Genomic DNA, 25,935 nt, shown 5'->3' on the forward strand with positions numbered 1-25,935 from the left:
CTTTATTGTACAAAGAAGCTCTGTTTGCTTTTTGGAGCCTTCTCACAAGTGTGAGCAATGCTGTGAGAATCTGGTGAGCTGCAAAAGGAAAAGCATCTTTAATGAAAGACATGGTGATGGACACAACTAAAGTATCATGTGAGATAAAAATGTACATCTAGAGACAGAATTATCCTGGGGACTCGATGGCTGTTGCTGGTTGGGTTCTTGTGGTGTAGGAACAGAAGCCAGGGGAACAGTGTGGTGGGTACAACTCAAACATGCAGCACCACAGAGGCTCCAATGGCATCCTTCTGCAGACTGACATGGCCCTCCCACAGAGAAGTCTCACAAGCACTGTCTGCCTTTTCTTCTACATGGACAGTGCTACCACTCCCTTGCAGTAAAAGTCTCCTGTGGCCCTTCTAGCCTGCCCCACTGGAGGTTGTGACTCAGGCATAATCAAGTCTTACTTAAAGTAGCATTTGAAATATGGTGAGCTGCACACCTTTGAGGCACTTCTGGTCTGCTATCTGGAGCAGCTGGTTAACAACCAGCAGAACAAGCTTCTTACCTGTGAGAACTGGGCAAACTCCTTGTCAGCTAGCATGGGAACATGACCCAATAACTCATGGCAGCAGTCTCTGGAAAACAAGTGACCTTTGTGTTTAAGAAATGTCTCTCTTCCTGCCCTACGTGAACTTCTCATGAAGGACTTTAGCCAATAGACCCCTAAGTGGAGCAAGTGTGAGTGCTGATCCACAGTAGCTGCCTCCATACCTGGCCTGGCTCTGGAGGGAGCAGGACAGAGCATTCCCTTTTGCCTGCCATAGGGAGCCAGCAGCCCCCCACTACCCTGGCTATTGTCTCACTTGGGATGGCACGGGCACTAGTCTCCTATGTTACAACAACTTTGAAAGGCCCCTGTTTTGTTACAGCATACAACAAAAACGTCTCTGTGAACTTGTAATTTCTCATGAAATGTAATTGCTGTTGTCTGGCCAGCACTTACTGGGAGAGTTTCACAGCAGGGAATCAAACCCCAGCAGATGGTAACTGAAGGCAGGATGAAAAGATTAAACCAGATATTCTCCAGTCTTTTCCTTCCCCAGACAACTTTGCAAGAGAGACAGAGACCCACACCCTCTCATGCATGACTTCCCCTTCTAACTCTCCAGCTACCAGTTTCTCAAATTGTTTCATTCTGTGGACTACTGGATAGAGCTCCAGAGCTGTTCCCAAGAGAGTCATCCCCAACACATTAAGGATGGATTTTGCCAAAGCATCAAACTTACGGTTCTGGGGAATGCATAGGAGAAGAGAAATGCCTTATATACTGTGTGCTCTGGAAGACACGAAATGCCAGGCTGGCAAGGAAGTCACGAGCAGACAGCAGTCCTGCAGCTGGTCTCAGCTGAAAACCTGTTCTCTCTGCAAAGGGAAGTGAGACCGAATTCAGATGTTTCTAGGGTAAACTACATGGCACACTTACTTCAGGTAAGCAGTTTTGGAGGACCTTCATGCTCTGTTGCAGTAGCTCCCTCCATCTAAGCATAGCAGGAAGGCCCTGGCTCCCTGGCTTATCATTACCAATGTGCCTCTGTAATGCTGAGTCCAGTTACTACAATATCAAATCACCTAGCCCTTCATCCTATGTGTATTCACACAGCAATGATATGAGATATGGGAGTATTGCCTACTCCAGTTTACATTTTTAGCACATTTACACACAACCACTATGTTTGTCTAGAACTACACAACGTCCCAGTGATGTGATCATAAGTGTTTTACTTTGCATGTATCTATAGAACAGGACAGAATAATGCAATACTTTTGCACTGTGATCTCAGTTTGCACTATCACTGTTATCCCAGGACTCCCTGCATTACTATGAAAGGTCTGTGAGGGACAACTAATAAAATAACCAGTCCTATGTTCAGCAGAACACAAAAATCTACATTTCCATGGGAAACATGTTGGTGGTCTGTAAAGCTAAGAGAATTGAAGATCACTGCTTTAAAAGAGAGACAATAATAATCTTTTTGAAGTCCTATATTCAAAATCTGTGTTGCATTCTCAGCTCCCATAAATGACATGCCATCTTCTTTAAAGTATAAAACTACATTTAAAAAAAATCAGAAATGGCTTTATTCTGCCTTCTTTATCCATATTCTATTGTGTCGTGAAGCCTGGAATCCAATTTATTTTATGTAAACAAACAAAAAAATCCCACCCACAAACCAAGCAATTTACAAGATTTGTTTTGTTTTGGTTTTTAATGTTCCTTCCAGCATTTCTTGTCTTGCTCTGTCTGGCTATTAGCACTTTTCCCATTATTCAAAAAAAAAAAAAAAAAGAGAAGAAAAAGGGCTTCACTGGAAGAATTTGAAGTGACAAAAAAACATCTAAAGCCATACAGTACAAAAGAAGAGTGGACAGCAAGTAATGCTTCTCTCTGACAATATGAAGGACTAGATGGTTAGTATTTGCCATGGTTATCTTCTATTGCTCCACTGAATTCAGTGGTAATGGGTACAGGACTGCCTCAAAACTGAACAACAGCAAAACCCTATGGAGATTATGTCTTTATCTTTGTCTATATCCTGAGCAATGACATTAGAGTTAACCAGGGAACCAGAAGAGATGGTAAATCAGCTTACTGTTCTCCCCCATCCCCAGTTAAGAAAGCAGGGAGTTTGCAGGAATAGACAGACCATCAGCTATGTCTCCTTAGGCGGCAGCCAGGAGCTGGCACAAGAACTCCCTTGCTACTAAGACAGTCCAGAGGAACATGAAAAACTGAGAATCTGGTCATCTTTGCACTAAATTCTGAGTCTGAGTGAAGTGAAAACTGCACCAGCTGAAAAATATATCAGACAAGCACCAAGCCCTAAGTAATTCAGTTTTGGAAGGACTATGAAAAAGTCTAGGGAAATTTGTATTGCTTTAGCATCCACATTGGAGGAGCAGAAGGGAAAATGAAAATTACAACTTATGTTCCCTGAGATGCCCTTTTAAATATAGGCCAGTGAATCAGACAGTCTGCTGGTGGAACAGACTTGGCCAGTTGCCTTGAAAAGCCATAGGAAAAAGTTATCTGCTGAAGGTAATATCTGCAATATCTGAACTTCTATTTCATTAAATCTGAACTTCTATTTCATTACTGCAAAAAAACAGCAATCAGAAGAGAAGTGGGGGTGTGTCCGATTGGACCTGCTGCCCAAAGATCTCTTAAATTAAAATGTCTTGAAGAGAATGTCTTGAGCAGTTGACCTAAAGTGATCTGCAAGGCTTAGTTCTTGGCCTAGAAACCTCATGTATACAGGCCTGTGTGTTGTAGTGTGAGCTTGCTTGAGTTCACTGGCTGTAATTTCTTCCAGCTGTGGAGGACAATGAATGCCTAAATCCAAACATCTTTCCTAGAAAGAAAAATGTGCCTAGGTCCATCTAGTTAACCCTTTAGGAAAACACTCATCATGGTAAACCATTAAGTCACCCTCTAAGCAATCATGAAATACTCATGATATAGAGTTCATTTCTGTTCAAACCAGCCTCACTAGTAGGCCACGTAGCACTAGACAGATCAATTGTATTAAAGTCAAAAGGAATTTCTTGCCTCAGTTCACAGACCTGGCTGAGTAAAAGAGAAGATGGAAGTTTATCTGTCTGTGTGGGCTGGTTATAACATGATGACTTTCTCTCCAGGGTATTCCTCTCTCTCTCTTTCTGCATCCCTACAGTTGATTATATAAAGACTTTATCATCATGTATGCTAAAGAATGATCCAGTCCTTAGAGGCAGTATTTAGCAAAGATAAATTTGAGTCCTAACTGGGAGAATGGGACAGTTCAGGGCTCACTCAGAGCTAACCAGTGAGAGAAGGAGCTGTGCTATGCATCTCCACATAGATTGTAGTAGCTGAAACATATCCACTGTATGCCAAGGAATCTTGGGAGACACACCACAGTCTATAGTTTGGCTGAGGTTTGTTTGGCTGAGCACTGCACACCTGTAACACAGGAAAGAACCTAAGCACAGAGTTGATTCATGAGTTGTAATGACCAAAATTTCTGGCCTTGCTGATGCTGGTGGTAAAAGCCACCCGAATTGGTTTTAAATCAGAATTCCTTATAAATCTTACCTCTCACCCCGTGAATGCTTGGCATGTGATTTAATACAGATTTTACAGACCTTGCAGATGCTTCTGAGTTAAACTGAGTTTGTTACAAAAGGACCTTGCAATAATGTCAATCTTCATGCTATTCTGCAAAGTAATCTGGATAGTGAAACTACCTTATTAGAGGTAATTATTGAAGATAAGTAAGATATCAGCTCAAAGCCCCACATAACTAAAAGGCTAAAATATCTTACTCACTCTTAATTGTGTCTAGCTGTATACACAGTTCTTTTGAACAAACTTTATTCTGTCTGTGCCTAATCTTTTACAAAGCCTCTAGGCCAAAATAATCTAGGTTTTTGTCTACAGTTTAAGGAGGATAGGAGCATCACTCCCAAGAGCCATTCTTTCAATTTTCCTTAGACACCCATTCCAGGACAGAATAAAATGCCTCTGAATTGCCTGTTTCTCATTCCCAGTTAGAATAGTTTGGACAGTTGGCTTACAATAGACACCCCACGTTTACAGTAGGTGCATTGAAACTCACTGTGAAGATCTTCCCAACCTTTACTAGCAGAATTTTAAGAATGACCATTTTTATTGCTATTTAATTTTTTTTTTTTCTTGGGGCAATTTGTATGGGATAGAGAATATTTAGAACCAGAGCACACAAAAGAGGCCCAGACTCCAGGCAGTCAAATCCTGTCCACCAATATGAGTAATAGAAATAGTATTATGATAGGATATTCTTACATTATCCTAAATCCCCACACTCCCTGGCCCTCCCCTTTAAAATCACCTGATTCACTTAAGGAGTATGAACATTTGGGGTAATCAAATCAGCTTCACATGATTTTGGAGCTCCCTGCTGTCAGCTACTGTGTAAATGAGAGAAGATGAGAATAGCTACTTCATGAGAAAAAATATTTATAAGCCCAGTTACCATAGGAGAGAAGATGGATAGCTGAATAGAAAGGAAAATACATGAGAAAATGCGGAATGCATACACAGAAAAATTCCTACATCTGGATGTGAAGCTGCTTGAGAGATGCTTTTCACATGCCAAACCTCCATTCCCTTATACTAAAGGTGCAATAAAAACTTTGCCATCAAACAGCTTAATCTTCCCTGAAAATGGCAATGTCTTAGAAAACTCTTCAGCAACAGGAAACTTATTCAAGGTTACTAACATCACCTGCTGATACACGCAGCAGGTCACATGATTTTCTGAATATTGAGTTTAATTTAATTTATTTAAAGTTAAACCATACTTTTTGTTATTTATTTCAGCATAGTACTGAGCTGTCCTCCACTCCCTGGTACATCTCCTTGTCACTGAGAAGAAGCAAGGACTCTTTAAAGACCGTCATTCTTTAGTCATTCTGGATAACAGTAGGAAATCAGCTGTTTGACACAAAGCACCTGGCCTTGGGAACACATGCAGCCTGTGGCCTCATAAAAATAATGCAGGTTCCCTTCCTCTCCTGCCCCTTGCTAGTCAGCTCCCAGCTAACAGCACCTAGGTCGGTCTAACAGTCTTATGTGTCCCTTCATCTAAGGCCACACCTTCGTGCATTTACAGACTAGCATTTCAGTCTTTCTGCTCTCCTGTCAGCCATGTGACAGGTATCAAAGAGTTTAATCTAGCAAGTGGGGCCATGGAGAGTGAGAAGTGTTCTTTCAAGGTAGCTGCTGATTGACTAGCAGGACCTCCTGGAAATAATTTCTTTTAAGAGACATTGTCATCCTGTCTCATGCATCAAACTTGAGAGGTGTGTACCTTTGTGTTTGGGTGTTACTAGCAGCATAGCTTTAGAAGCATAAATTACAGCCAAACCCATAAAAAACCTGCATGTGGCAGTCATGCTGTGTGGTGTGCTGCTGTGGCTGTACTGCTGCTGGTACTGGAATTGGCTGGTCAGTGCTACACCAGCTGCAGCCACTCACAGAGCAAACACAAGTGTAGTTACAGCTTGGTCCCTAGATACGTCTGGTATTAATGCCCAGTGCTACAGCTCATATTGCACAAGGGAACTCTACAGCTAATCAGCTCTGTTCACCAGCTTGGGCCCTGTGAGATGGTTTGTGTGCACAAACATATCCAGGAAAGCCTAGAATAGACCATGGTTCATAATGACTGACCTTTTAGAAATCTGGAGACATCCTGAAGTTGAGGTATGTGATCCTCTTGGTAGCCACAGTATTTCTCCAGCTGCCGAAAGGCATCCAGGTACTGCATGCAGGCATGAGTAGGGTAAAGGCTGCTCAGCTTCCTGTAGACTTCTCTCCTGAAAAGCAAAAACCGTAGAGCATGACCCACCTCAATAAGGCAGTACTTATCTGCCCTGTCTACAGATCCACAGAGAGTCATAAACCCCTTGCATAGGCAATGGTCTTAAAATCTGAACTCAGGACAGCTGGTGCTTGGAAGCTGCTGCCTGGGTGGATGTAGCAAAACATAAGGGGTTTTGTTTCACTTTTCCTATAGAAGGTGGGTTCTCTTCAGCAAATCTGGTTTATCCCTTCCAATACCCTCCTTTAATGTAGCAGGACTCTAATCCTGATTCAGAAGTGTTTCTTGCTTGGGCATAAGGGTGTTACAGGTACCAGGGAAATCCTAGGGAAAAGCTAAAGCTGTGGCCCTCTCTATGTTGCCTGACTTGAAATGCCAATCCCTTCATCTCTGTGCTGAAGCCTAGAGTGTGTTCGACTCTCATCAGCCTCCTCCTAAAAAAAGCACATTTTCTGATACTAAAAAGTAATATCAGGACAGGCAAAGAGGTTCATACTTTTGCATTTCAAAATGTCTGGCACGGGCTATGTATTTGAAAGACATGCCAACTTCCTGAAGCGTTTAGCCCATTATACAAAAAGAGATCAGCTGAGGAAAAATATATATAACCAGATTTGGGCACAAGTTTCAAGCTTCTCCTAGACTTAATGGTGCTTGGATTTAGAGCTGTGGTTTGGAATATATTTAGCTGTTGCAAAATAAACAAGTAGTAATAGGATGGCAAAGAACCTTATAGAAATGGTTATTTTTGTTCAGACATGGCCCTAGGGTGTTAAAAATTTTATAAACATTAGTTTATGAAAATTGAGATCATTCTTGGAAATGCTGGCTACAGAAATGACCTTTTGTTGTTTTTGTATTGTATTTTTTTGTGTGATGCTGTTGTTGCTATGGAAGTGATTGCCAGTCCCTAGTAATGGCTCTTTTCATTTGTACGAGTGTATTACACAATGTAGGAGCAAAGAACCAGAATGAAGGGGGGCAGGAAGACCTTAGGAGGAAAAAAAAACTAAAAGAATCAAGTGAAACAGTGGCTGCTGTCATTATTGCTGAAGTCACAGAAGACAGGGCCATTTCCATAGAAGAATTAGGAAAAAATGAGTAGAACTGCAGTTCAAGTGTTGCCCTGGCTTATTTCTCTGTAGAATACTGGTGACTTCAGTGGGCTTGCATAGGATCTTAACCAGAACAGAGTTCATTCCCAGACCAGAGTCTAGAGAGAGCAGGCTTGTTTATGCTTCTGCACATATGGTCTCTTTTATCGAAGTATTAATATCATTCTACTGTGTGTCCAAACATTGACTACCACAGAAATATAGGCAGCCTCAGAGACTAGTGATGAATTATCCAAAGCTGAGTCCCTCCTTTCTAAATACCTCTAAGGCGATCATCTAAGTTCACTCTGAAGTCAATAGAGTGAGCAGCAGATATTTGCAGACAAACATTAAGCTTACCCTAGTGTAGTGTCTCAAATAGGTGTAATGTCTCACTGTAGGACCATTAAGCTGCTGCTTGATGGTGCTTCAGTCCAGAGATGGAAAGAGAAACTGCTGAAAGCACAGTCCATGAAATATTCTAGAAAGGAACCTCATAACGAAGGATAGAGCCAGCCACTTAAAAGACTTTAAAGGCAATGAGCTTGTTTTATATAAATGTCATTATTCTTTTAGGAGAAAAAAAAAAAAAAAAAAAAAAAAAAGTGGCAATATTGAGCTTTATTATGAAGATGTGACAGATGCATCCCCATAATTTTCACAGAATCATAGAATTATTTTGGTTGGAAGAGACCCACAAGATCATCAAGTCCAAATATTAACCTAACTGGAACTCTGGCAACCATGTCCCTAAAAACTTCATCTATACATCTTTTAAACACCCCCAAGAATGGTGCCTCAACCACTTCTCTGGGCAGCCTGTTACAGTGCCTGACAACCCTTTCCGTGAGGAAATTTTTCTTAATATCCAATCTAAACCTCCCCTGGTACAACTTGAGGACATTTCCTCTTGTCCTATCACTTGCTACTTGGGAGAAAATTCTGTCCTAGATTCTCCTTTTTTCTTATATAGCCTTTACCCATAAGACATCTTTTGTAACCACTTAGTTTCAGGGCCTTCCAATAAGCCTTCTTGAAAACAGAAACTCAGGTCATCTGTACCTTCTGTGTACTGAAAACTGTATTTCTTCACTTGATTAGTTTTCGTTTTTATAACCATGTTGCTACAAACTGAAGGCATCCAACAGCTCTTCAGAGTGAACACCAAGGGAATTTAGTCTCTGCTACAAATTTCTGGTTCAATTGCACAGCGCTCAATTAAATTGTGCTGTAATGCAGCTGACCTCAGGGCATAGCCCCCGGGGGTTGTGATAACCATTATGAGGTCTAATTTTGGAAACAGTTTTACATAACAAGAAAACCTGGGTTGCTGGGACTGGCTGTTTGGGGAAATGGGCAGATACTCCTTTAAAGGTCTATTCTGTTACCACAGTGGGACTAATTCTAGGTGGAGAAGAGCTGGAATGACAGATATTGGCAACAAAAGGGAAAAACAGGAAAGAACACAAAATTAAATTTTCTTAAATATGACATTCCCACACATCATCCCATGCCAAGATTATTGGCTGGTGGTAGCAATCATGAGCGTGACACTGACCATCAGTCTTTGTCAATTGAAAGATGCTGTAAAAAACTATGTGAGGTTAATATAATTGCGACTGCCTGGATAAGTTGGATGCAGGGTTTCTGTGTGATTGTGGGCAATGCCTCTCAAGCTTTCTATGACACAGTAGATTTTACTTAAAGGAAAACGATCAGCAAAAAATATGGGATGGCCCTGTGGCTGAGATTCTGGCATGAAGTGACATCTAGTGTATGGATTTAATTCCTGGCATTGACGTAGACTTTATGTATAATTTTGGGCAAATCACTTAAGCTCTAGCTTTTCCAGTTGTAGTTATAAAATGTTGTCATCATTCTTCTTATTTCCCACCTTTAGGCTGTATTTCCATTTAAATTGTAAACTTTTCTAAACAAAGATTCTCGTTATGTGCACATGTAGAACTTTGCACAATCCTGGGACTCTGTTCTTAGTTGGGACATTTGGACGTATTTATGTTTGTATTATCATACAAACGTAATTATTGCTGCTTACTGAGATTTGGTAAAGTTAGTGGGACAAAGTGGGAACAGGGGTATAAGAAATAAGAACCCTGCTTTCTTTCAGATCTGCTATGTACTTCACATAAAGTCTGCAAACATACTTTGAGTTGAACTAATTTTGTTTGGTCGTTTGTTGTTCTTGTTGGTTTTGGTTTGGTTTTGGTTTTGGTTGTTTGTTTTGAGTGGCAAATCTTCAGGAGAAATGAAGCTCCGGTGAAGAAATGCTGCATTCATGTAAAAGTAACTTGGCACTATTTTGTATAATATCAAAGGCTTTTTTTTACAGTGTAAACAACGTATCCTGGAAGGTCACTCCAAAATTTCCTTTATCTTACTTTGAGAGAATTATATATATTCATATTAACAGCAATAAATGCATGCAGAACAAGCAAGGCTCATCTGTCTTATGAACATTGAATTAGCCACATCCTATGAGTAAATTTCCATCCTGTGAGTGGGCATTTTCTTCTGGTAACGGATTTGGAAAGGTGATATTTCTGTCACCGTCATAGCTATGGTTAGTTAAAGGTCAGTTAGAAGAAGTTATACTGTAGGCTCTAGGTGTTTTCTGGTTTTTGATATCTTGATGCAATTGCCAGGCAGAGTCACGGTCAGGAAAATGAATTTTGCTGTAGAAAGTGCAGAGTTAAGACCAGCCACTATGAGTGGCTTTCTGCAAAACAAATTACCAGAAGGTGACACTTAACCAAGGAGTAAAATTTGAGATTGCCAGTCTTTCCTGGGACTGCAATGGAATGAATGGCCCAGGAGTTGGAGTATAAATAACAGACTCACCAAGTTGCAGTTTCCTGTGCCGTGTACTCAATGTGAGGCAAAGGATCTCCTCTGTAATGAAAAGAGGAAATAATGTATGTGCCTGAAGTAGATTTCAAGTTCAGTTTCAAAGTATTATTTTCTTTGCCTGCACCATAAATATTTGCTGTAATGAAGACAGAAACAGCAAAATAGTACATAATTAACAACTTCTTTGTCTCCGTAGTCTCTAATGCATGCATTTTCATCTTTGTTCCAGTGTGCAAAGGAAAAGGGATATGGTAAGAAAGGGAGGGACATTCTGCTTTGCAGAAGACAAAAGAAGCCTTTAGGCTTACCCTTACCTCTGCTAAGGCAGTCTAGCAACCAAAATGCAGTGTATGCCTGGAGGGTCCATCCCTGAAGGATGTGATCAGCACAACATCATTTCAGAGAAACATTCATAAACTCAGCAGAGGGATGCCCAGGTATACGTTGCGTGGTTATCACTAGTTTCTCTGATGGGCCATCTCCTCTTCCTTATTGTTGCTTCTTCAGGAGCTCTGAGTCAGTTCAGTGTGTGCTTTTGTGCTGTTTTTCACTGCGCTAACTGTGATATATGTTTGCAGTGAGAAATCTGTCCTCAAATAGAGATTGCTCGAGACTTGGGAGATTTCACCGTTTCTTGGACACCATGAGGCTCATAAACAACAACCAGCTCTACCTGTACATCTGGTTGACTCTGCCAGACAGCAGTGTGATTCTGGTGAAGTTTTACACATAAGACAGAAGCATTTCTTATCACCCATATGAGACATGACAGGGTTTTAGGAGCGAAAGCTTTTGTGGCTGAACTCTCTTTCTAAAAGATAGCCGCATTCATACGTTGACAAAAGATCAAGGCTCTGGTATGTCTTGCACGCAAAGATGTCTGAAAGCACATATGGACCACTGAAGTCTCCTTCAGCAGCCTTGTACTTACGCTCTGTAATTAAAGGCAAGGTCAGCAAAGAATGCCCTCCGTTTCTTGTACTGCAGGTCAGCATATGCCTGAGTTGGAAAATAATTAAAAAAAAAAAAACGTTTTACATTAAGAGAGATTTGTGAACACAAGTAAATCTGCTAACAGAAGCATTCAGAAAACCTAGGCCTCAAACATGTAGTTTTCTCTGAGGCAATGGATCTTGAGCCTTATGAACAGGGTAAGACAAAGGCTGTCGGCAGCTACATCTCTGACATTTTGATGAAAATTTGGGGTCTGTGGCCAGAAAGGAAGGTAATGTGGCTTGACGGGAAATTTTTGGAGCTGTTCAGAAACACTGTATCAGAGACTATTACACTTACAGTCAAATTTAAATGCAAATCACATTGAAAATGGAATTGTAATTTGGGTGTCACTTCTGCTGGGGAAGAGATGAATCTCTGAATCATTTATTTTCTGGGCTAAGCATAAAGACTGCAATATAGGGCTGCATTGGACACAATGGTACCAAGCCTAGTACCGCCTCATCAGAGACAGTATAATACAGCTGCACAATACCCTGCATTTTGGCTGAAGAAGGGGTCCTCATTGGTTAGAAATCATTAGAGCCATCACTATCTGCAGAAAGGACAGGCTTTCAGCTCAGTCACCTTGCCCATTTATATTACCAAGTTATAATACAGACAGATTCAGTGGTATTTGTTTAAAGGGGCAGTTTACTTATTTATTAAATACCAGAGTTTTCTTTTTGCCCCTTCAGTCTGTACTAGAAGTTGAGCTTCAGGCAGGCCTCTCCAACTATTAAATACAAATAGAGATGTGGAATTAAATTCCTTTGAATTTTACATCATTCATAATAGGAATAAAATCTGAAATCTGGCACTGTGTTACTAATATAACTCATAAAGCAGCGTTGATCAGCATCACTGTACAAATATTTATTATTCTAAAATATTCAGAATTTACTGGAACCACTTTGCATACTACAAGCCAAATTTTTCCCTTAGGTTTATTCACATAATTTTCAGTGTAGCAATAATACCAGTAATACTGCAGTTAATGAGTATTGTGTGCGTGAATCTGAGGAAAGAGCTGGATCCCAAGAGCGTGTTTATTTTTGTCATGTGTTATGGATAACATGTTTGTTCGGATGCCACCCTTGCTTGTCAGTAGTTGTAACAAGTCCATGTGAAACACGTGGAAAAGACATGGGTCCAGACTATCATCGATGCTGTGACCTGTCAGCTTTGTCCCTGCTTTCCCAGGGCTCTGTATCCACCACCAGAGCAGCAGGAGCCTCCTTAGGCGATCACTACAGCTAGGGACAGGATGCCCCAGAGACTGGTGTCACAGTGTGATCGATTTGCTTTTCTGGCCATTAAAGTCACAGTAAAGAACAAAGTGAAGCTGTTGAGATGGACAGCCTGAATTGCCTATTTGGTAGTAAAAATATATGCAAAATCTCTGCTGAGCTACCTGCTCATCAGCCTCCTTGGTACTTTCCTCCAGCCTGTCAATTTTTTAGCCGTGCTTAGAAACACAGTAAATGAGCTCATGTTGTGCTCCCTCCTGTCACAGACAAATGATTTTCAGTGCCTGAGCTAACTTGTTTCAAGCTAGTTTAGGTGTTTCTACGGCACACTGCATCATTCTGCAGTGTGGATTTATCCCCACTCTGTACTTTGGTAGTGCTGTCTCTCATCCTCTTCAGTGCTCATATCTCCTATTTGGCAAAGTAGAAGAGGAACTTAGCCCAGTTCAAAGAATTCTTAATGTGCATTTGTTTATCTAATGAAAAATAGTTTCAGGGCTAGCTCTGGAGAATGACAAATACTTAGACTGTTGCTATCAGAAAGATATGAGGAAGTATGAAAGACGTCCTACTTAAGGAATATATGAAGCTCTTCAAGAGCACTGTAGTTTAATAAGTGATTCTTAAAAATAGAAGATAGACTTGGAAAGTTTTTGTACCACACAGAGCTGTACATAGAAAACAACATTAATTACTTCAGCATGTGTCTGATGTTAATCATATGTAGCTTGATGAAACAGGACCTGTAAGCTTTTCTCATTAAATTATTCATTCTATACTTCCTAATCTTGCTGAAGATCAGCCTTTATCTGATCCCTTACTTTTTCTGTCCTTTCATGAGTATTTCCTTCCTCCTGAAATTTTCCTTACAAAAAGATTCCCTACAGAGAGTTTCTCTTTTAAAAATGAAATAACAGTGACATCAAACTTACCGGATGACCATGGTCCAAACTGGGTTCATACTTAGTGATCAGATGATGACACTTGTCCAGATCTTGAATTTTTCTGGGGAACCAGGGCACTGCAGAGAAAGTAGCAGGAGTTAGATAAGAAAGGATCAAATAATTTTCAAAAGACACAGAAAATAAAAGTTGTGCGCAAGATTACAAGCTTTCTTTACAACAATATCTAAGAATATTCACATCCATGTGTTACCATGTCAGTAATTGAATTCATTTGCCAGCCAAACCGGCAGATTGGATGAAAAATTATCTGAAAGTAACTTGCAATTATAATCTCTTAGTTTTAATTACTAGAAACAATTTTTAAAGGCAAAGTCTTTTCCGTTTAGGCCAAATGAGATGTTCTGTATAACACAGTACAAAAAAAATTATTTCTGTATTTTGGATTTAAGAAAATATTTTGATCATGACTAAAAAGTAGTCTTAAATTTTCATATCTTTAAAAGTGAAAACAATATTTTAAAAGGAAAATGGGAAATATCTTGTCTTTGAGGTTTTTTCTTTCTGGCTCTTTTTTTTTTCTTTTCCCTCAGCAATTTTTTTCTAGCATTAGCTGAATTTCCAAATTATTTTCTTTCCCTGAAGTGGGGACCTTGCTAGTAACTAAAATAAATTAAATTATGCTCATTTTAATTTAAGTGCTAGCATTTACAATCCAGGAACTTAAAAAATACTGAAAAAAAAACAAAGTTGATACTGCTATCTGAGGTCTGACTGATGTTATGATCAGACTTAGTGTGTTACAGCTCAGAAGAGATCCATTTGGGGTCACCTTAATCTCATAATTGACAAGAGACCAGGCATCTCTGTACTGAATGGCAAATCTGGCTTTAGCCCTGTTATGTTATATCCAGACACAGCCAGTTCACAAAGGTACGAGGCTACACATGCACACCAATGTTAGGAAATTCCAGTTCTTTCATGCAGTTATGGCCAATTCTGTGTTAAGAAGGAAGAAGTACTAGTCTGACAGATGTCTTACATCACCCCAGATTACTTTTGTTGAGCCTTTGTCTTTGGCTGTACTGATGGTTCTGCTTGGAAGATGCCTGCCCTACCATCTATGGCCATATCTCCTCAAAACCTGTACCTGATCATAAGTCTTCCGCTTTATGTCCCCATACACATCCTGCCTATCCCTTACCAAGTCCTTGGAGAGGGCAGACAGGTTAAAGGAGAGGAGAGGAAGGACCATGGCAGAATCCTTGGTCTGGTCACAGAAATAGATCCAGCCAATAAAATAGGGATAGTGCTGACGGATGTAATTTTCGCTGCATCTGTCTCTGCTGCATGGAAGCAGAGAAAACCACTGCTTTTCTCAACTGTACCAAATTAATTTGGGTTAAAGCCTCTATGGCCAGGGCATTGTCTCTTCTCTGTCCTTTAGCAAACTGCCTGGGAAGGTCTATATGGCTCACCTGAAAATTCTGAAGAAAAAGTCAAAAAAAAATAAATTAATCTAGGAACTGGAGCCTCAGATGATGGGTGTAGCCAGAACATACATGTTTGCCTCTTCCCAGAATAATAGTTGCTGACCAGTAAGCATGTCTATACAACTCAGATATCTCCTAGTTACCAATATGCTCTGACTGGCATCTGCAAACCTCACTAGAAAATGAAGCTTCAGCTAGCCTCTTTCAATAAGATTCACCACCACTTTCAATAAGGTATATCAGTAAAATGGGCCACTAGCTGATCTTAGACCTAGGGGGTAGCTGAACTGAAAGTCCCCTGACACTTTAGCACCCCTGAATTCACCTCCATAGGTCCAAAACCACAAAAACTTTAAAGCTAAAACCTCCAAATCCACAGTTCTTCCTGGTGCCCATACCTAAGGTGTCTCTGTGCTGCACCACAAATACCAACTCTCGGACCCTTTCATCTTGAAATCAAATGAACTGCTTAGGGAACTACTCAGTTCTGGGTTTCAAATACAAACTGAGGAGTGCTGTGTGTAAGTCTGAGCTAACCTAGAAACAGACTTTGTCCGTTTTCATGCCAAGTATATTAATTCTAGCATTATTACCTCCAAACCAAGCCTGATTATTTTTGTGATTATTGTTCAAATCCATAAGAAAAAGGGAAATGTGAAGAAAACTGTGTCCCTAATATTCCTCTGCTTTAACCATAAACACACCCTCTTTTAGCAGTCCCTTACTTTTGTTGTAGGTCCCAGTCCCAGCACACCTGTAACTAGTTGCTACTTCTTAACACAAAACTCTCAGGTGCCAAGAAAAACCTAAAGAAATGCCTCTTCAGCTTCAATACCCCCTTTGGTTTTCCAGTTTCCCTGATGACAGCAATATCCTTTTGATATCCCCACAGTTCCTGAGAACATCTTGCCTGTCATCACTAGCCTGAAGGTGAATTTCAAGCAACACCCAAAGGTTTTCAAACAGGACTGCATTAGCTAAAAAGGTCCTGGAGATTTCTGCCTGGCCTTGTCAAGGGTGGCAAACCTCTTGACAATTCTGTATTTAGATAACTCAATCTGTGAGCTGGACCCTCAGCCTTCTCATCTATAGGGGCACCTCTGGCATCCTCAGGATTATACTGAAGGTCTCTAACAGCTTATTGTACTCATCGATCTCCTACCTGTCCATAAATGGGAAAAATACCCGTCTACCTCTGTCAAACTCATTTTCCTTCCCAATGACTGGTAGGGATGGTGACTCAAATACAATGGAGGCAGAGGAGTAACTACTTGCAGCACTTTGCCAAGTGAAATACTGTTCCTAAAGTACAACCTTTGAAGCTGCACAATCTCCAAAGAAGCTTTTCAGGCACCTGGGAAAATGCCTGATGCTCTGTTACTCTAAATTTGGTAGTGGGTCTGTGCTCTACAAAAAGCTCATCCCCTGTTTCTACCAGCCTGCCCTACAAGGCTTTCTGCTGACCCTCTCTCTCTTGCCCTCTGGAAGCTTCTTTGAGCTGGTTGTATCTAGTTCTTTTCAGTGGAGGAGCAATCTACCTACAGACTAGACTACTTGACTTAGATGGCAGTAGACACCTTAAACAGACAGCTACTGCTTCTTTTAACAAAACAAACACAATACACTACAAGCAAATGAAACATTCAGACCATCTGCTGTATCATGTATTCCTATCAACTATCTGTGTTCACCTCAGAGCGGTCAGTTCTCAGCCCACAATCTTCCTGTCATTGAGAAGTTCCCGGTTACTCCTCAGCTTCCTGTTTTGCTGGTTTATCCTTCTCATCTCCCTTTTTGCTGGAATGCTTTTCTCACTTCAATTCCACCGGCTATGATGAATTGCCTCTGTTTCCACACCAATGGTAATGGTTTCAATTCAGGCAAAACTGTCATGCACTGAAGAAAAACTAACGCATGCTCACTTGCTTTCCAGACTAATTAAATTACTGTTATGGTGCTGTCCTGGTTTTGTTAAAAACAAGTTTCTCTTTTAGTGAATTTGCCTGTCAGCTAAAGCCTTCATATTAACTGCATTTTTCTGGAGAACCAGATACATGTTTTGGTAAACCTAGCAATGGAATGCAAACTTATTGATAAGCACGGATGGACATCTCGCGAGAGGGGCAACGAGAAACCGGTGACCAAGAAACTGACCAACTGTGTATAACATTCCATTCACGTGATACTTGATATAAAAGTGGGAGATCACGAGGATCTCGTCCCTTTTGCCTTTTGCCTTTGCTTTTTCCCTTCTGCTTATGGCCGACATTAGGAGAGGACCTTGCTAGTCGTCCCTGCGAACTGAGGCCAGTGAGAGACTGAATCCAGCTCCGGTTGGCTGCAGAGTCCAATCCAGGACTTTGGGTGCCGGCTCTGCAGTTGCTGAGACTTTCAAGATTGGTTTTGTATATTTTGTATTATTTTCTCTATTCTTATTAGTAGCATTAGTAAAACATTGTTAATTTTTCCAACTCTCTTCTCTCTGTCCTTCTTTTCCTCCCGACCGCCTGTCCTGAGTGGGAAGGGGGGAGAGGGAGGGGCAAAAAGGGGGAAGTGGGGGGGGAGAGGAGGTTAACAATACATCTGCCAGGGTTTTATTGTCACCCCGCAATCTTAACCCTCCACAGGTGCTAATGGTAAAAAAGTTACTGCACAAAGAAACAAAACAGCACTATCAGGTGCATACTTTTCTTACCTTCTTCTTCTCTGCTAGTTTTCACATCCTCTGCTACTCTCCTTAAGGAGGTGATAATGACAGCAACATCAGCACTGCAAACTTCACATTCAACAAAAATGTCAAGATTATCAGCAGAGTTCTTGGGCTTTTTGGCTTGTCTGGTTTCAAAGTGATGGATCTGAGTTTCAAACATCTGCAAGAGATGTTCATATGAAGAAGCTTCTCCAAAGACTGACAATCCAGGTAAGTCTAGGTACACTTCCACAGTATCTTTAAAAAGTGGCTAAAAGAGATCTTAACAGGAAGTGCATGTTAAGCAATGAAGCCTAATAATGCCCAGATTAGAATGAGCTAAAAAACAGGCAGAGCTAAAGATTAAACATTGTACAATTAGGTAGAGATAGGTGGAGATGAAAGATGAGATACTGTTGACTGTAGCATTTAATCTGTGCTGGAATAACAAAGGAGTGGCTGGGTAACTCTTATGACCCTGGCAGAATAAAAGAAGATCTATTGATGTATAATAACACCCTAATCATTAAATAATTGCAAACAGTTAAAAATAAGTAACAAATATAAGACTTTTGTTTTGAATTATTCATTTTCACAGATGAGACTGAGCACCTGGTAGGGATACTTCAAGTGCCCAGAAGATACAATGCCTGTATGGTTTACAGCTCTTGTGTTCTCTGTATCTCCTGCCAAATATGCAGAGAAAATTCATTGGCTTCTAATATTCCCCCTAATCTGAGTGTCTGATATGCTGGCCTGTTGTTTAGTCATGACTGGCCACCATAACTGCTAGAAAGAAATAATAGATTGGTATCTGCTCTAAACAACCCTTATATAAAATTATCATGCTTCTAAATGACTGTGTCCAGTTGCTCCCTCCCTCCAGAGCACTCTCCTCCTTCACCTGGAGAGGGTAGCCAACCTCTCAGGGTACCTGTAGCAAAGCAGGGACAGTGAGAAGGGGGAAAGGCAGGTGGAGGCACAAATCAGGCAGGGAGCAAGAGAAGGGTGAGAGAGAGGGAGATGCAAAGTGGGGGATGTTAAGGCAATAGGGAGAGAAGAGGTCTCAGTGAAGGAAGCAAAGGGTGATGTCTGTACCTCAAAGACTTTGGCTGCCTTAGAGAGCTCAGTCTTCCTCACATTGGAAAGGGTGAGGGTCAGGATGAGACTGGCTTTGCCATCCTCCCTGTTGGAGTCCATGTTTCCTTGCCTGTTCAATGACTCCATGCCACACATCTCCTTCTCCTTGCTGGCCTCTTCCTTTTGGCCTGAGTCCCCCACCAAGTTGGTCTTCATTGGGAGACAGAGGAGTGGATTGCAATTGCCAGATGTTGCGTGGAAACTGCCTGAGGATGTGAGTGTTTCTCCCAGAGAAATGGCCAGGGGATGTGGTGAGACTGGAGATGCAGTCTGTATATGTGCGTGGTGAGATCAGCACCACCAGACAGCAGCAAAGTAACTTGGTTGTTACTGTGATAGGTGTAGGGACATTTATGCTGGCCATGCCAGACACATCAAGGGAAACCGCCTACGTAGGATATGCGCAAAAGCCCAAGAGAACCCTCCTCCTCTGGGTAACTTCAAAGCATGACCCTCCTGCTCTGTTTGAAGGTGTCTGCAAGCTGTTCAACCCTGAAGATGGGCTCCTTTGTGGAGAGGCAATTAAAGTGAGCCCCATTTACATCTCCCAGTCTGGACTGCCCTGAACAATGTATGATATTGCCCTTCCTCTTCCCCACTCTCTCTTACCTCACTGGGCCCCTCTCTGCATTGACCATGGCCCTGAGGAACCAAAGAGGCTCTTCCCTCAAACCCTAGACCAATCCAAATGGTGTCCCCTCTGCACAGGCACAATTTTGGGAGTGCCAGAGAGACCTGAGCCAGTGACGAAGTTCATTGCCTACTTCTGGGCTTTTCCTACCCATGGGATCTGACCTGTTCTACCCTAGCCCTACAGGAGCTGATTACTGCCTCCAGGCTAAGTTCCTCTGTTAAAACTATGACAGAAACAAGTTCTGTCTCCAGTGAAGCAGACTTTCAAAAAGACCAGGGTCACATCTTTCTCACAGCTGGCAGGACAAGCTCAGGAAGGGTTCAGCTCTACCTATGTCAGGGCATGGCATCCCTTGACATCCACAAACGTGTTTCTGGGTTTGAACAATGGTACCTTCATACCCCAAGTTATAGTGTACTGGAACCTCTGTGAAAGTCATCTTGCTGGCCCACAGAGAAGACCACCTCTCTGTCCTCCCTTTGCAGATGGAGCCATTACAATGTTCCCCTTAGCTGATCCTGTCTGGGTCATACACCCCAGTGCTGTGTTGCTCTTACCTCCTCCCTGGCCAAGGAAGATAAGACAATGCAACCAAATCATGTTTTCCAGAGACCATAACAGTGCAGCGTTTGCCCTTGGCTCAAGACAGAGCACTGGGAAGGTCTTGATTTCCCCATCTATTACCTGGCTGAGACACAAAATTCACGGTGAGTTTTCAAGCACTATGACCAGGCAGCAGGTCTCAGTGTCCTGAGGAACATCATCCCATCCAGACCGCGGGCACTGCGGGATTTGCACAGCTTGGTAAGTGCCAGCCCTGGGAGAGGTCTCCACGGGCTGTACCCAACCCGGGCCCGGACCGGGGCAGGGCAGGGCAGGCTGCTGTCCGCGGTGCTGAACCCGGCCTGGCTCCAGGCTGCGGTACCCTTCGCTCCACGAGCTGCCCTGGGGCCCCTGCCTCTGGCCTGTTTCATCTTCCGGGGGAAACCGGGAGGGCAAGGTGGCACTGCAGAGGTGGGTGAATTGCAGCTGCAAAGTGAATGGGACAGGGGAGAAGAAGTGGGCTTTAACGGGGGGGAAAGGCTCCTTCCACTCCCACATTCCCCCAGCACTGCTGGCAAGTGGAGTGGAGAGCAAGCTGAGCTGAGCGTGACTGAGTCCATACTGGACCTTTCCCATGAAGAGTGGGGGCATGCATCTCCATATCCTTGGAGGGACTAGGTTAATGATTGGACTCGATGATCTTAAAGGTGTTTTCCAACCAAAACAATTCTATCATTACATTCCTACCCAGAAGTAAGACTCTACACTTGCCCTTCTTATATTTCATTAATTTTTTCCTTGCCCAATTCTCCAGCCTGTCTAGGTCTTTCTGGACAGCAGCACAGCCTTCCTATTCCCTCATCCAAAACATTGATGAATATATTGAATAGTGCCAGCCCCAGTACTGACCCTTGAGGCACTCCGCTATATTAATGTTGATCAAGACACCAGATCCTTTTCCACCAAGAAGATTTTCAGACACTGCTCTCCAATCCTGTAGCATTGCCTGGAGTTATTGTGCCACGTCCTGCACTTGGTCTTGTTGAACCTCATACAACTGGCCGCAGCCCATTGATCCAGATGGTCCAGATCCCTCTGTAGAGCCTTCATACCCTTCAGCACATCAACACTCCCACCCAACTTGGTGTCATCTGCAAACTTACTGAGGGTGCACTCAATTCCCTCACCTAGATTGTTGATAAATATATTAAACAGAACTGACCCAAATACTGAGCCCTGGGGGATCACCACTTGTGACCAGCCACCAAGTGGATTTGACTCCATTCACCACAACAATTTGAGGCCAGCCATCCAGGCAGTTCTTTACCCAGGGAAGAGTATGCCAGTCCATGCCATGAGCTGCCAGCCTTTCCAGGAGAATGCTGTGGGAAACAGTGTTAAAGGCTTTATTGAAGTCCAAGTACACAACATCCACAGCCTTTTCCTCATCCACTAAGTGGGTCACTTTGTCATAGAAGGAGATCAGCCTGGTCAAGCAGGACTTGCCTTTCATAAACCCATGCTGACAGGGCCTGATCGCTTTGTTGAAAAGTGGCTTGATGAGCACCTCCGCCAGCTCCCTCAGTAGCACTGGGTGGATCCATATGGCCCCATAGACTTGTGTGAGTCTAAGTGGTGTATTGGGTTGCCAACCATTTCCCCTTGGATTATCGGGGTTTCATTTTGCTCCCTGTCCCTGTCTTCCAACTCAGGAGGCTGAGTACCTGGAGCACAACTTGTCTTACTATTAAAGACTAAGGCAAAGACATAATTTATTACCTCAGCTTCTCCCTTGTCCTCTTTCACTATGTTCCCCCCCCACATTCACCAGAGGGTGGAGATTCTCCTTAGCTTTTCTTTTGTTGCTGATATATTCATAGAAGCATTTTTTTTGTTTCGTTTTACAGCAGTAGCCAGGCTCAGCTCTAGCTGGGCTTTGTCCCTTCTGATTTTCTCCCTGTATAACTTCACAGCATCCTTGTATGTCACAAGGTCTCCTACTCCAGCTATGTGTGGATGTGCAGATGAAAGCCCTAGAGCTCAAGATGCTTGTTTAAGGCACTGGTCGCAAATACTGGCAGACCAGGTCACCAGGGTCCTATGGCTGTCTTTATGCCCTAGTGTCAGAGTCCCATCTCTATCTGCTATACAGCACTAATCATGGTTCTGTGTACAAATTGAGGCTTCTCTATAGAGCCAAACTGGACTCATCAGTCAAGGTAACAGTTGAAGCAATACAGACAGAGCTTACAGCACAACTTTGTAGCCCACTGCAAAACCAGCACAGAGAGCCTTGTTTTTCTGGGTGGTGACAGGCCCATTCCCAGCCAGTGGACACTCTAATACTACCTTGAATCCAAGTTTGGGGCAGGCCCAGGAAGGCCTTACTCATGCTGTCGTGGTGTAAGTCAACTCTGCTGAGACATCTAAAGTCCTGCTTTCAGCACTTCTGGTGACCTCTAGGAGTGCAGCAGGAGAGATTTTGAGTCTGGGTGCTACAGTTTAAAGGGCTATGCAAGGGCTGGAGCACAGTGTGTCATCCTTTCTCATGGGACAGGCAAATTCTCCCTGCATAAGGTGAGGATCTCCCACCCCAAGAGTAGACTCACCCCCTCTCATGCAGCCCCTGAGGTGGGTGTTTTAAAAGGCCAGGGCTGGTTGGTACAAACAACCTGCCCATTTTTGATCTCTTCCCATGCAAATATCTCCACCCTGTATGAGCACAGTGCTATTCATTTGAGATGGATGTAGCATTAATATTTCTGTTTATTTAGGTTAGTTTATATGGTTACATTTGAATATGAAAAAAGTCTTCTCTGCCAGCCGCCAGACTGGTTTGAAGCAGTGAAGAGACAAGCTTTAAAATAATGCAGTCTTGTTGAGTCCTTTTGTGCTTAATCCCTCTTTGAACAATTTCTGCATCCTTTGGGGAATAATGCAACCTTACTCCAAGGCTGCCACTATATCTAGGTATCTTAGGAAATTCAGAGGAGACCACGTTTCTGTATAAGCTGTGCTGACAACTTCCCACTCCATCATCATCACTGACCTTGGCCAAGGTCACTGCAAAGGAAGAAGGCCTCATGAGTGTTCTTCTTTGATCACCTAAAACAGGCCTGGAGATGAGGACATCAAGAAATGCGATCATAGTGGGACAGAAGAGATGAAGGTTATGTAAAAGAGTAGCTTGGGATAAGTTAGTCAGAGTAGCATACAAAAATATCCAGAGTATGCAAAGGTATAGCAATCAAGGCTTTGCTGTATATTTCTAGGTAATCACATAAATCAAGAATTTTTTTATATATATCTAATTTTCATGATCTTGTCTGGATGAGTGATACTCAACCAGTGCAAGACAGCCTTTTTTGAGCTGGAACCCACCTCAAATGGGCATGCCACCTACCTGGGTATTTAATACTGATAGACCTGTGTGATTACCTTGCAAAGACAAATTACACTGGCCAGATAACTGGCCAGTTTGCTACACTACTTATATTTTTTTAGCATGGAAATAAGAAGTCACCCATTAAGAAGCACTATTGAAAATGCAACTTATTAAAGCATCTATGCACAGGCTAATTTGTTCTGCAAGAAAATCTGCTTTCAGTATACTTCCTCTGCTTTTAAAATACCGAGCATTTAAACTTTTCCTCTTCTCTCAGTCTTGCTGAACAGCTGTGTTAAGCTGCTTTGGCTGGAGTTATTGCTCATTTAAACCTGCATTAAGGGACACAGAATTGGATATGTGACATCAATACTCTTTAACCATTCCACTTGCACAAAAAAGACAACCATGAATCCTGGGTTCTCAATATCACTATAGATTTGCTGCTGCTGTCACTCATAACAGCAAGCATAAGCAGAGGAGCTTGGAAAGCTGTCTGAGGATTAGTTTGAAAGACTTCACCCTTGAGATGAAATTGTCTCTTTGTGATACACAGTTGCCTTATGGGTCCTATTATATTAAGAGAGAAAAATATGGGCTCCTTTCACACTGAAAATACGTGCCAAGTAGGACTGAAAGATCTACACAGACATTGTCATGAGAAAGAAAAAGAAAAAGAAAAAGGATAGAGAGATAAAAAAGCTTACTTCAAAGCACGAAAATGATACCATTTTGCATAAGTGTATGTCTATTGAAAAGGGTTCCAGCTGGTATGCTTAGATTAATATTATTACCCACCATAAATATAATGGAAACAGATGTACTTTCTGTCTTCCTAAAGGATGATGCTTACATTAAAGCTTCATTGATTTTCAAACTATAAATATGAGAGTAATACAATAGTAGGTACAAGACCTGTGGACATTCAAATCCCTCTCCATGTTTGGATCTCCTAACAGGAACATGACTCCTGAATCATGTTAGTATCATGACACAGAATTGTTTCAAATGCTGTTCTGCTTTGCTTTGTTCCGTTCTGTTCCAATGTAGCAGTGCTGATCTCCTTCCTCCTTCAACTAAAGAGCTACAGGGAGGCATTATACAATGTGGACTAGTCCAAGAGGGCATTTAGCTGCTTTCAGTGAAAGTTATTGGATAAAATACCGAAACAGCTTTTTGAACAGACAAGCTCTTCTGTCTCCATGACTCAGCCACTGAGTTAAGCTGGATTCATCCTTGCTTCCATTTGCTGCCTCAGTCAAGTTGTACTCCAGAAAGAATAAAACTGCTTTAACTGAAAAAGGGAGAGTAAAGCTCAAGTGGGAGAAGGAAGGAGACTCCAAAAAAGTATTATGACTTAGGACCTGTCTTGAAAGATGTCAGGTTTGGTTCAAATGCACTCAGACTGGGACACAGCTAACCCAGGTCTTCCATAGCTTTGGTGCGGACTCTGGCCACAGATACAGTGAGTTAGGAGTTGGAAGGCTCTGAGACCTTCAGATGCATTGTAAGAACCACTCCTCCATGTCCAAGGTGTTGGTATCCACCTCCTGGATTGTGAGTCCAGAAAGTTAGAAGACAGCTTGTAGAAGTTCTGAATAAAACACTCTCAGAGAAGGACAGACACAACAAAAGGTAGACTTCACACATCAGCCTTCCACAGTGAGTAGCTGATTATATATATTAAGAGAAGTGTCCCCCTTCTGTAAGCTAGCTGGTCCTGAATCAGCTCTGAATCCATGATGTTACACAATATTACAGCCAGCACAGCCCTGAGACTGGACTATTAATAATAAGGCCTTAATGTTATGTTAAAACATCTACATGGTTTCTTGCTTGAATGAGGTATTGACAAACTGACCTCACATCCAACCACAAAAAGCCACACAGCCTTGCCTTTATGTAACTCTCCTCTGAAGGGGTTTTTTTATGGGTGCTGTATTGAGGCACAGACTCCATGCTCTGAATAGGCAGCATCAGTGCTTTGCTTAGGAACTCTGCTTTGCAAACTAATGTCACACCACAGCATACAATGTTCTTGACCTGCAAAGACCCTTTCAGGATCAGTGCTTGTGCAAGTACAGTGTGTTTATTCATGGTGATAAATCTTTGTTAGTGAGGCTGCAGCATACTTGCTGTCTCTTCCATTGGCATTTGTGCTTTGGACCAATGGCAATATCTTATTTTTAGGAAAAAAAAAAATCAGGATAGAAGTGCTTGTGTGTAGAAGTAGAGCTACAGAGGGCCAAGCGGTATATGTATACCCCCTGATAGGTGTAGAATTTGGGAGTCCATGGGAACCTTGCACAAAGGTGAGGAACTGAAGGGAGAACGACTGTGAAAAAAAATTAAGGTGGATTAGTCTGTTAGTCATTACTATCCCATCCCTGGCCCCAGGGTGGTAATGCAGCTTCACAGCTGCAACAGACTATAGCTCTGTAGGGTGGAGATCTTATTCTGTTAACCTTTGGCATAAGAGACATGGAGGCTTTCCCCAGATTCCCAGTATTAAGGTCATTTTTATGCATTAGTGATAAAAATTGGATTAGTGTCTG

The 25,935-nt window shown here is 42.1% G+C and overlaps 1 protein-coding gene across 1 annotated transcript in view; it reads right to left on the reverse strand.

Annotated features, from left to right (window-relative positions):
• LOC309450742 (tyrosine 3-monooxygenase-like) overlaps nt 1–18,974 on the reverse strand; it is a gene marked incomplete at both ends in the record, with an annotated part of 30,675 nt that extends 11,701 nt beyond the window's left edge. Inside the window, 8 exons of the mRNA XM_082073825.1 lie at nt 554–623; nt 1,275–1,410; nt 6,239–6,384; nt 10,343–10,393; nt 11,283–11,350; nt 13,527–13,615; nt 17,685–17,859; nt 18,777–18,974. Coding sequence (XP_081929951.1) covers nt 554–623; nt 1,275–1,410; nt 6,239–6,384; nt 10,343–10,393; nt 11,283–11,350; nt 13,527–13,615; nt 17,685–17,859; nt 18,777–18,974 — 933 coding nt within the window. The remainder of the gene's footprint in view (nt 1–553; nt 624–1,274; nt 1,411–6,238; nt 6,385–10,342; nt 10,394–11,282; nt 11,351–13,526; nt 13,616–17,684; nt 17,860–18,776) is intronic.
• Nucleotides 18,975–25,935: the final 6,961 nt, after the last annotated feature.

Source organism: Streptopelia decaocto, assembly GCF_964273445.1.
Source record: "Streptopelia decaocto genome assembly, chromosome: 1".
In the NCBI taxonomy this organism is placed as follows: domain Eukaryota; kingdom Metazoa; phylum Chordata; class Aves; order Columbiformes; family Columbidae; genus Streptopelia; species Streptopelia decaocto.